The sequence below is a fragment of the Labeo rohita genome, chromosome 2, assembly GCF_022985175.1.
Source record: "Labeo rohita strain BAU-BD-2019 chromosome 2, IGBB_LRoh.1.0, whole genome shotgun sequence".
Lineage (NCBI taxonomy): Eukaryota > Metazoa > Chordata > Actinopteri > Cypriniformes > Cyprinidae > Labeo > Labeo rohita.
The window spans coordinates 6202175-6214522 of NC_066870.1; the positions used below are offsets into that span (position 1 = coordinate 6202175).

General features: G+C 35.0%; 1 protein-coding gene across 1 annotated transcript in view; it reads left to right on the top strand.

The window, feature by feature from the left end:
- The window catches only part of slc1a7a (solute carrier family 1 member 7a), a 28942-nt gene that overhangs the window by 14169 nt on the left and 2425 nt on the right, over positions 1 to 12348 (top strand). Inside the window, exons 3-8 of the mRNA XM_051124566.1 lie at positions 2193 to 2408; positions 6975 to 7017; positions 7149 to 7380; positions 7461 to 7560; positions 9961 to 10194; positions 10657 to 10851. Coding sequence (XP_050980523.1) covers positions 2193 to 2408; positions 6975 to 7017; positions 7149 to 7380; positions 7461 to 7560; positions 9961 to 10194; positions 10657 to 10851 — 1020 coding nt within the window. The remainder of the gene's footprint in view (positions 1 to 2192; positions 2409 to 6974; positions 7018 to 7148; positions 7381 to 7460; positions 7561 to 9960; positions 10195 to 10656; positions 10852 to 12348) is intronic.

A 12348-nucleotide genomic window follows, 5' to 3' on the forward strand; every position in this document is an offset into this window, starting at 1 on the left:
AACTGTTCAGGACAAACAAGGGACTCATGAACAACTATCACTAAACAAAAAAAACACACAGCTGTGGATCATTCAGGTAACAACACAGTATTATGAATCAAGCGTATGTAAACTTTTGAACAGGGTCATCTTTATAAATTTAACATGAACTATATGTAAATGTCTTTTGTGTGAAATATCTTCTTCAGGTCAGTACTAAATGAAAAATAACATGCATTTTGTATGATCCCTCTTATTTTGGTAAAATAATGAACATTTTGCAGATTATGCAAGGTGTATGTAAATGTTTGGCCTCAACTGTATATTTCTCATATGACCACAAAGATTTCGTTTTTCTTTGTCTCAGTATGCAGGAGAAATCATTTTGGCTACTGTGTTTTACTTTTTTTGTTCGTTGCACAATGCAATATGCAGCTTTCCAAATCCTCTAAACAATGGAGAATTGCTTATTTAAAATAATGAATTCAGACCTTGTGACCTTGACAATGGATAAATTGATGGAGGAGCAAATTGAGCATAGAGTTATTATAATAGAATTATTATGATTATAATGAGTAGTGAAAGGAATGAGATCCCTAAGGAATTCTTCATCTGTTCCCTTTGTATTGTTTAAATTAGCCTCTCTTAGTCAAATTTGCTTTACTTTGATCAGGGACTCATTCAGGCTAAAATCGCTCTATGTATGTCAGTGACAAAGCACTTCTGAATTAGTGTCTGATACTTCAGAAGGAGGCTGCGGCTTTTAGTGGCTCTGAACATCCGCTCAATTTCATTGCTTGCCAGTTCAAGGGACTAGGATGCCTGGGATGTGAGTGTCTATGGTTGCAAGTTCCACTGTTACCAATATACAGTAGTTCAATGTTTCCAATGTTTTTCCTGAATCCATAGCTCCAATGAATATTCGCAAACAGCATTGCAAAATTGTGTGGTTGTAACTACAGTTCTCAACTTGTGGATACAGGCATAGTTTCTTCATGATGTGGACAAACAGATTGTGCACTTCAGCAAAATAAGCACGCTGACATGGAGTATAAAATTCATTGCATCTTTTAATTTGTTAAGAGAATTAAAGCACTGTTTTTGAAGTGTGTGCTTGTCCTGAAGTTGCCATAGTAGACTCACATTGTAAAGTCTAATTTCTTTCTGTTCTATTCTGAATTGGCCTCATGTGACTGGTATGGAATGCATTGAATGCACTGATGATACATTTGAGGTCATCACACAGAGCAAACATCTGTGTCTTGTCTTACGTAAGTCTCACAGCTGAGCGAAAGGTTGTTCAAGGTAGCAAAAAAATTGGTTCTTTTTTATAAATCAAGTCAAGCACGTGCTGATTTTGCTGAGTTAGATGTGTTCCTGGGTCAACATATTTTGTTGACCCTGGAACAACATTTTAATCTAAAAATGTATTCTTGACCACATCCCTAAACCTAACCTTACCCATGAGTAATCCCTAAAATCAGAGGAAATGATAGATGAATAACACTGACGTACAAACACCAAACACTGATTGTAAGCCTAAACTTCACAAAAACTATAAACTGTTTTTTCAAATCTGATTGGTTAATCATCATATTGTTCCAGGGTCAACAAAGATGTTGATCCTTGGTAAAATCAGGTTCTGCATCAAGTCATATCCGAGTATATCTTGTTTTTAAGATACTGGGAGATACATGATATATTGTGTCTTTTGTGTGTACTTTGCATTTAATGTTCCCTAAAACCTAAAGACTGAGCCCTGGTTAAGCCTATCAAAGTGACAAAATGGGCTGTTCTGTGAAGTTCCTAAAGTTGAAGATGTCTTTAAGATATAACAGGAGGCCGATGTAACCAAACAAACAATAAATAAATACATAACAGAAAAACAAAACATTTTATTTTAACCTTTAGACATAAAATAGTTCAACAATGATTTGCATTGCTTTTTTGTTGTACTCTTTCTTTTTTATTGTTTTACTAAAAGTCAGACTGACATCTGATTCTCTTGATTATGTTCATAAATATATTTCAGCATATTATTAAAAATTGTATTTAAAAAAAAATTTTTTTCATCATTTTTATTATGTTGAGTGTATTAACTGTGTAGATATTGAACACTGAAGACTATAAATTGACCTGTTTTGGAGATGTATTATTACTATAGCTTTGGTCTTTGATTTGATTTATTTTAGCTCTTTTTATTCTCTCCTCAGTTTGATGTCTGGTTTGGCAGCACTGGATGCTAAGTGCTCCAGTCGACTGGGCATCATGACAATCTCTTATTATCTGTGGACGACCTTTGTGGCTGTGGTGGTGGGCATCATCATGGTCATCATCATTCACCCCGGTGGAGCTGCCCAGAAGGAGGATTCGGAGGACAGCGGGAAGCCCATCATGAGCTCAGCTGATGCTCTACTGGACCTTATCCGGTAAGCCTGTGCTGTTGCGTATCTGTAATCAGTCTTTTTGCTGCCTATGCTGGGATAGTTATTGTGTAGGCTTCAGTTAACCATGCAGAGAAATGTGCAGTTACTTCCATCCCCTGTTTTCAATGATAGAATATAAAAGGTTCCAGACACTCACATGCTGAGGCTTTGAACTGTCTGTTAAACCTTGTGAATAAAGCTCATGATAAGCCAGTTAGTGTTTGCTTGAGTAAATGAGGACGGAATTTACCCCAGTGACACTGTATCACTATTCCAGTCGGTCAGTGGAACAGTTAGTCAGGAACTTGTCACAAACAGTTACTGTGTCAAAAAAGACATACACAGACAGATACATACAGACATTCATTTCACCATGCTTGACTGTTGTCAGTCAGTCAGTTTGTTGGTTCATATTTCATCCACCGTACATCAATATTTGTTTAGATCATATGGAGACCTTAAAGGTGAGGAAACCCACAAAGGTTGCCTTACTACTGAAGTTAGCTAGTTGTTAGTTAGTTATTTAGTTGGTTAGTTCATATGGAGTCCTTAAAGGTCAGGAAGGGAAAGACAACCCCAGATCTTGATATTATTTTCACCATGCTTAATTACTTAAGTTAGTTAGTTTATATGGAGATCTTGATATTATTTTCATCATGCATAATTACTGAAGTTAGTTAGTTAGTTAGTTTATATGGAGTCCTCAAGAGGGGAAAGACAGCTCAAATCTTGACATTCCTATCAACATGATTCATTGTTGGAGTTAGTTAGTTCATATGGAGTTCTGAGGTGGGGAAAGACAGCCCAAGATATTGACATTCTTTCCATCATGCTTTACTACTTAAGTTAGTTAGTTAGTTAGTTCATATGGAGTCCTTAAAGGTCATGAGGGGAAAGGCAGCCCCAGATCTTGACATTCTTTCTTGCTGGAAGTTAGTCCATCTTACTGCCTAGATCTTGACATTCCTATCAGCATGATTCATTGTTGGAGTTAGTAAGTTAGTTAGTTAAAAGATCAGGAAGGGAAAGACAGCCTCAGATTTTGACATTCTATCCATCATGCTTTACTATTAAAGTTAGTTAGTTAGTTAGATGTTAATTAGTTAGTTAGTTTATATGGAGTCCTTAAAGGTCAGGAAGGGAAAGATAGCCCCAAATCTTATATTCTTTTCATCATGCTTCATACTGAAGTTAGTTAGTTAGTTAGTTAGTTAGTTAGTTAGTTAGTTAGTTAGTTAGTTAGTTAGTTTAGTTTAGTTCATATGGACTCCTGAGGTGGGGAAAGACAGCCCAAGATACTGACATTCTTTCCATCATGCTTTACTACTTAAGTTAGTTAGTTAGCTCATATGGCGTCCTTAAAGGTCATGAGGGGAAAGGCAGCCCCAGATCTTGACATTCTTTCTTGCTGGAAGTTAGTCATTCTTTCTTGCTGGAAGTTAGTCCATCTTACTGCCTAGATCTTGACATTCCTATCAACATGATTTATTGTTGGAGTTAGTTAGTTAGTTAGTTAGTAAGTTAGTTAAAAGATCAGGAAGGGAAAGACAGCCTCAGATTTTGACATTCTATCCATCATGCTTTACTATTGAAGTTAGTTAGTTAGTTAGTTAGTTAGTTAGTTAGTTAGTTAGATGTTAATTAGTTAGTTAGTTCATATGGAGTCCTTAAAGGTCAGGAAGGGAAAGATAGCCCCAGATCTTATATTCTTTTCATCATGCTTTACTACTGAAGTTAGTTAGTTAATTAGTTAGTTAGTTAGTTTAGTTAGTTCATATGGAGTCCTGAGGTGGGGAAAGACAGCCCAAGATACTGACATTCTTTCCATCATGCTTACTACTTGAATTAGTTAGTTAGTTAGTTAGTTAATTAGTTAGTTAGTTAGTTAAAAGATCAGGAAGGGAAAGACAGCCTCAGATTTTGACATTCTATCCATCATGCTTTACTATTGAAGTTAGTTAGTTAGTTAGTTAGTTAGTTAGTTAGTTAGTTAGTTAGTTAGATGTTAATTAGTTAGTTAGTTCATATGGAGTCCTTAAAGGTCAGGAAGGGAAAGATAGCCCCAGATCTTATATTCTTTTCATCATACTTTACTACTGAAGTTAGTTAGTTAGTTAGTTTAGTTAGTTCATATGGAGTCCTGAGGTGGGGAAAGACAGCCCAAGATACTGACATTCTTTCCATCATGCTTACTACTTGAATTAGTTAGTTAGTTAGTTAGTTAATTAATTAGTTAGTTAGTTAGTTAGTTAAAAGATCAGGAAGGGAAAGACAGCCTCAGATTTTGACATTCTATCCATCATGCTTTACTACTGAAGTTAGATGTTAGTTGTTAGTTGTTAGTTAGTTAGTTAGTTAGTTACTAAGTTAAGTTAGTTCATATGGAGTCCTTAAAGGTCAGAAAGGGAAAGATAGCCCCAGATCTTGATATTCTTTTCATCATGCTTTACTACTGAAGATAGTTAGTTGCTTAGTTAGTTAGTTAGTTAGTTAGTTAGTTAGTTTAGTTCATATGGAGTCCTTAAAGATCATTGAAGTTAGTGTGTTGGTTATATATCCTTAAAGGTCCTTAAAGGGGAAAGCTTTAGTTAGTTGATTGGTTCTTATGGAATCCTGAGGTGGGAAAGACAGCCCCAGATCTGGACATTCATTTCACAATGCTTAACTGTTGGACATTTAGTAGCATTTAGCAAGGGAAAAGACAGCCCACACATCTTCACATGCCTATCAACATTATTCAGTGTTGGAATTAGTTCGTTTATATGGAGTCCTGAGGTGGGAAAGACAGTCCCAGATCTTGGCATTTCTTTCACTATGCTTTACTGATAAAGTTAGTTGGTTGGTTGGTTCATATGGAGTCCTGACGTGGGGAAGACAGACCCAGACCTTGACATTAATTCCACAATGCTTGATTGCATGAAAATAGGTAGTTAGTTGGTTCATTGTTTGGTTGGTAATTTGGGTGGTTAGCAAAAGGGGACAGACACTGATTGTACAATACCTGACTGTGTGGAAATTGTTGGTTGGTTGGTTGGTTGGTTAGCAAGAGGGGAAAGACAGCCCAGATCTTGACATTCCTATCAACGTGATTCACTGTTGGAATTAATGAGTGAGTGAGAGAGTGAGTGAATTAGTTAGTTTATACGGAGTCCTGAAGTGGGGAAAAGCAGCCCAAAATATTGACATTCATTGTACAATACCTGACTGTGTGGAAATTGTTAATTAGTTGGTTGGTTGGTTAGCAAGAAGGAAAAGACAACCCAGATTTTAACATTCCTATCAACATGATTGACTGTTGGAATTAGTTAGTTAGTTAGTTAGTTTGTTCGTTCATATGGAGTCCTGAGGTAGGAAAGACAGCCCCAAATCTCAACATTTATTTCAAAATGCTTGACTGTAGTTAATTAGTTAGTTTTAGTTTGTTCATAAAAAGTCCTTAGGTGGGAAAAGACAGCCCCACATGCATTGCACCCTCACATGCTCTCTGTTAATTACCAGGCATAATGACTTTATTTCATCATGAATTTCTGTAGAAAAGAAATGTTAAAGTATAGTGTCTGTGAAGTTGAGGGATCAGGAGAGCTTAGACATGGCTCAGTTTAGGGTTGGCTGAGGACTAAGGAATGGGGAATTCCTGCCCCACCTGTCACCTATGCTGCGTGACAGAACATGGCCCCGTGTCACTGGAGTGTATGGTGAAGACTGGAGCCTAAACTGATTACTGACCTGAGCCTGAGAACATATGGCCCTCACTGAGGTGATGAAAGAGGAGGAGACTATTTACATACAGCCACAAGATTAACTCAAGTTGTTAACAGTGCATTTTATGATGGAAGTCTTAGAGAGGTAGAATTAGAAAGGTACAAAATTAGCATGTGATGTTTGTGACCTCCACCAAGAGACTGTTGGGATTGATGTTTCTGGGGTGCAAGACAGTGTGTTGTTAAGTGAACTAAAGCAAGACACTTGGATTAGGATTAGTTGACTGTGTCACATTGTGTACAATTCTGCAATGCACCTAATGTGTTTTGCTGGTGATGGGAAAGAACATATGTTTAAGCATGTAGAAAGACGGTATGCCAACGGTATGCCAAAAATTGCATTTTGACATCACAGATCCCTTTGTAGTGTACTTGCTTCTAATGGCACTTATTTCAATTTAGCTTAAATGTTATTATCTTTAAATTTTTAGGGTTTATACATTTTAAACTGCAGTTACAGAGTTGGACTATGTCCAACAAAAAAAGTCCCTGGAGACTTTTCTGTTGTGCAAGGGGTGCTTTTATAGATGCAAAAATATCATGGTTGGTCAACAGCAAATGTTATGTTTTGGATGTTGACCCCATTTAACTAGCCTAATCAACAGAATTTCATGTTTATCTAGCTTCACCAGCTTAGTTTTGCTGTTCTACCGTCTACCAGATACATCAATGCCAAATTAGTAGATAATCAGAGTAAACCAGCTTAGTTCTTTTGGCAGGTTAGAAGAAATCAGAATGCCACTTATTCTGTGCAAAAGCCTCAATATTCCTTATAATGTATATAAAAAAACTTTCTTTCCTCCATCAGCAACATGTTCCCAGCCAACTTGGTCCAAGCAACTTTTCAGCAAGTGAGTTTTTATGTTTTTTCCCCATTAGTTTAATTCCTTATGCCTTCAACACTTAAACTGTTAAACCAGAAAAAGGTCATATTAAAGATATTTATTGCAAATTCTTTTGATTGACTCAAATTCAATTGTAGTATCGCACAAGGAGCATCCCCATCATGAAGCCCAAACCCACCATTGGTCAGGACGTACTAGACACCACCACCAGACGGGTCTTCATTTATGGAATCCAGGATGAGAACAGCACAGACATCCAGAACTTCTCCCTTGACTTGACACCACCTCCCGACGTGGTCTTCAGAACACTTCCTGGCACCAGTGAGGGTATGAACGTCCTCGGTATTGTGATCTTCTCAGCTACTATGGGTGAGTTGTATCAGCAATGTCTGGACTTCCACAGCTTTATCCAGTCTGTTAAATAAATACTCAAGTATTCTTCCATTTAGGAATCATGCTTGGAAGAATGGGACCAAATGGCAGCGCTCTTGTCAACTTCTGCCAAAGTCTGAATGAAGCCGTGCTGAAAATTGTGGCCATTGTCATATGGTAAAGACAAGCTCCATTTTGTAACTGAAACCTAAAATTAATATATGTCTGTGACAATAAACCAAGTAACTAGAGTTATGAAGTCAATTCTGACTTCATTTCTCAGAATTATGACTTTGTTTCTCAGAATTACAGAGTTACAAGTTATATCAAGCATTTCTGACTTTGTAATTTCACACAATTTATTTCACGCAATTCACACTTACTTTTTTTATTTTTTGTGACAGAAATATTCTTCCATAACAGTGTCATTTGTGGCTCAAATTTAGATTTTTTTACTTTTAAATCATTTCGTTTCTGAGAAATGCATTAAGGATTCTTATTTATGTAGATACAGGATGTGCATTTTTTATTTTAAATAATTTAATTATTAGGTTTTTTATTAAAGTGGAAATATTTCTAAGTACAAGATCATAAACATGTCAAAAATCTCATATGATGTGATTTTAAAGCTCCCTGTTGTAAACACTATAAAGGGCAAAGTCAGTTAGAATGAAAAATGTGCTTAATTCAGGTATATTTTTTATATACTTTATGTAGTAAGTATACAAATATCAGTGTACTAGTAGTAAACTTGTAAGTGTACTATTTCAATACTCCTTGGGACTAAATTGGCCCACTTTCTAGTATATACAAGTATACTTTTAAGTATACTTTAGGTATAACAGTAGTAAACTTTGAGTACACAACTAGTTTACAAGTTTTTAGTTTGTACTGCAACTATACTAAAAGTGAACTTACAGGTATACTGATAGTTTACTAGCATTTATAGTACACTTTGAAGTATAGTCTCAGTAAACTACTAGTTTAGTAGTTTTATACTGCAAGTATACTCGTAAGGCTTCTTTAAGTGAACTTTACATCATACTTTGAGTATACTACTATGTCCCTATCTAGATATTAATTTGTGTATATTTTGTTATATGAATATCTGAACCTACAAAACATCAAAAGAAAGAACATGATATCTGCTTGTAAACCAAAACATTTTATTTAAGCTTCATGTGTTCATGTGTTATTAAACACTTCAATGTGGGTAAAAAAACAAAGAAATAAACAACATTTTGAACAAAAAGCTGAAAACAAGATTATTTTTTCATGTTATTTGGATTCAGAATGATATAATCAAAACATAGATTTAGTTGATCAGCAACCCAAAGCTTGACAGTCATTATTATCTCTTCATGCGTCAACATTTTATTCCACAACATTACACAGTTTTGATGCTGTTTTATGTTTGATGATCCTGTTAGATTATGTGGAAGCATCTGCTGTTTCAGTTTCTTCTTCACTTGTGTTTTTTTGGAAATTCTATACAGACGATGTGTACTAGTCCCCCCAATGTAATTTTAAGTATATTTCTGAGAAGTACATAAAAAACTAGGCTAAAAGTGTACTTTCCTATTTTAGTTTAAAAGAAGTATACTAATAGCACACTTCTTTTTGAAAATCGGTGGACAGCGTACAACTGGTTGAGAGTATTCTTTCATATTAGGTAATTAGCATGCCCAATGTATTAGGCACGCTGACAGACGAGTTAGCAGTCTGCAACATCTGGTCCTCAGGACAGACTGCTAACTCGTCTGTCAGCGTGCCGTCACTGCTCTTTTAATTGCCAGTGCGTTGTTGCATGCTAATACATTGGGCATGCTAATTACCTAATATGAAAGAATACTTACAATAGTTATGGATAAAGCAACTACAATTGTTACAAATTTAAAATCGTCAATACAGATACCAGTGAGATTTTAAAGGGGACACTGGATGCAAGATTCATATAAATGTGTCTTAGCAGTGTGTGCTACATTGATAAACCATTCACTTCTTTTTTTTTTTTTTGATCCCCAAAAAAACTAAACAGTCAATTATTAAGCCGTTTAGATTTTCTGAGCAGTATGACTTCATACTGCTTAGGCCCCGCCCACGATCGCTGACGAACTGTCCCGTATTTGCATATTTCCGCTCTCAACCAGTTGTACGCTGTCCACCGTTTTTCTTTTTGAAAAAATGAAAATCAGACAATTGCGCAGACGCATACAATTATCACCGATGCCAGTTTGCACTGAAACTGTGATATTCTTGTTTAAAACATTCTTTTGTAAACTGAATGTTCACTCAAGCTCTTTTATATAGAACATGGTTCATTAACAATGTTGTTTTATTTGACATAAAAGCATTGTGCAAATTGTGCATTTTTATATGAATGAAGCTCAATCTTTAGCCTCCAGTGAGCCTGTTTTACACAGCAAAAGCATGTTTGTAATTATCAAAGCAATATCAATGACTTAATTTAAATACTGAATATGCACTAAAAATCAGTGTGCAAAAAATACATACCGTGTGCAACTGTTTGATGAATTCCCAATAAGAATGGTGTCTATTTGTGATGTAACACTGCAGGTACTTCCCATTTGGGATTGTGTTTCTGGTGGCTGGAAAGATCTTGGAAATGGACGACCCTTCAGCTATGGGGAAGAAACTGGGCTTTTACGCCATCACTGTGGTCATGGGGCTGGTGCTTCACGGCCTGTTCATCCTGCCTTCCATGTATTTCTTCATTACTAAAAAGAGCCCCATCGTCTACATCCGCGGGATTTTACAGGCCCTGCTCATCTCATTAGCTACTTCATCCAGGTAGCCTTCCCTTCATGCAATTATTAATTCGAGCTAAGCCCTGCTAGATCATAACAGACTAAAGACTGGAGTACACTACACATCTATTCAAATCTGAACAGATTTTAACACACTTGGCATCATTCACTACCAACTGGGCATCAGAACGACTAAAGATTACACACTACCAGACTTTCAAGTTGTAGCAGAAACAGGCATTTTGTTGCTAGAAAACATAAGAAATGAAAACTAGCTCAAAATATCAAACATGTTTATTACCTTCCAACCACATGGAATCATAGTCTGAAGATATCATACTCTGTGCAACATCCTGTGAAATCTGGCAACTCTGACCTTTCAAAATGTAAAATCTAAAATCTTTCAAAGTAGGGGGAAAATGTGGTCAAAAGTTGTGTGGTGTATTCCAGCCTTGAACTGAAAGTAGCACAAATGTAAACCACAAACTCTTGTTATGTACTCCAGCTCTGCCACGCTGCCTATCACCTTTAAGTGCCTCCTGGAGAACAACCACATCGACCGCCGCATCATTCGCTTCGTACTTCCTGTTGGTGCTACTATCAACATGGACGGCACTGCCCTATATGAGGCCGTGGCGGCCATCTTTATTGCTCAAGTCAACAACTACGAGCTGGACTTTGGGCAGATCATCACCATCAGGTAGGGTAAAAATGGGTAAGATGCCCTTCTCTTCTGCCTTTCACCCTTTTGTCCATAAATCTGATTTCAACACATTTATAGTCATCTTGGCGGCTCATCTGAACATCAACATTTATCTTTCATATCTTTTTTCTCAGTGGATATATTATTGTTTGTAAATAGTATTCTTTTTTTTATTTGATAATTAATCATAATTAATTATAATATTTACTATTAATTATATGTTTTCAAACAATCTATAAGGCCAATTGAGTGCAATTCACTTAATTTACTTTTATAAAATTATTCCTATATTAATCTAATCATATAATAAAATTATTTAATAGATTACATTTTTAAAAAATCATATAATTATATAGTGTAATTCAGATCTCTTATCAGTATCTCTTTGATTGGATTCTGTTATTTACTTATCATTATTCAACAAACTGTCAAAATACATAATTTTACATACACTTTAATTTAGTATTTAAAAATATTTTTTGCTTGTTTGTTTTTGTTAGTTTGTTGAACAATATCATTATTCAACAAACTATCAAAATACATAATTTTACATACACTTTAATTTAGTATTTAACAATAATAGCAATCATTATGATAAATTAATTGCATACACTACCAGTCAAAAGTTTTTGAACAGTAAGGTTTTTAATGTTTTTTAAAGAAGTCTCTTCTGCCCACCAATCCTGCATTTATTTGATCCAAAGTACAGGAAAAAACAGTAAAATTTTGAAATATTTTTACTATTTAAAATAACGGTTTTCTAGTTTGAATATATTTCAAAATGTAATTTATTCTTGTGATTTAAAAGCTGAAATTTTAGCATCATTACTCCAGTCACATGATCCTTCAGAAATCATTCTAAGATTCTGATTTGCTGCTCAAAAAACATGTATTACTATTATTATGCTGAAAACAGCTGTGTAGATTTTTTTCAGGTTTCTTTGATGAATAGAACGTTCAAAAGAACAGCGTTTATCTGAAATAGAAATCTTTTGTAACATTATAAATGTCTTTATCATCACTTTTAATAAATTTAAAGCATCCCCCCCCAAAAAAAAAAAAATATTAATAATATTAATAATAAATGTTACTTAAGCAGCAAATCAGCATATTAGAATGATTTCTGAAGGATCATGTGACACTGAAGACTGGAGTAATGATGCTAAAAATTCAGCTTTGAAATCACAAGAATAAATTAAATTTTAAAATATATTCAAATAGAAAATAGATATTTTAAATAGTACATATATTTCTAAATTTTTCAGTTTTTGCTGTACTTAGGATCAAATAAATCCAGGCTTAGTGAGCAGAAGAGACTGCATTAAAAACATTACGAATCTTACTGTTCAAAAACTTCTGACTGGTAGTGTATATATCTTACACGTATCAGTAAGTTCTTAATTATATCTAAAAAACATTTCTTAACAGATATCAGTAAGTTCTTACTCTAGGCATTCTGTATTTCATAAATTTTTCATCTTTGTTTATTTATTT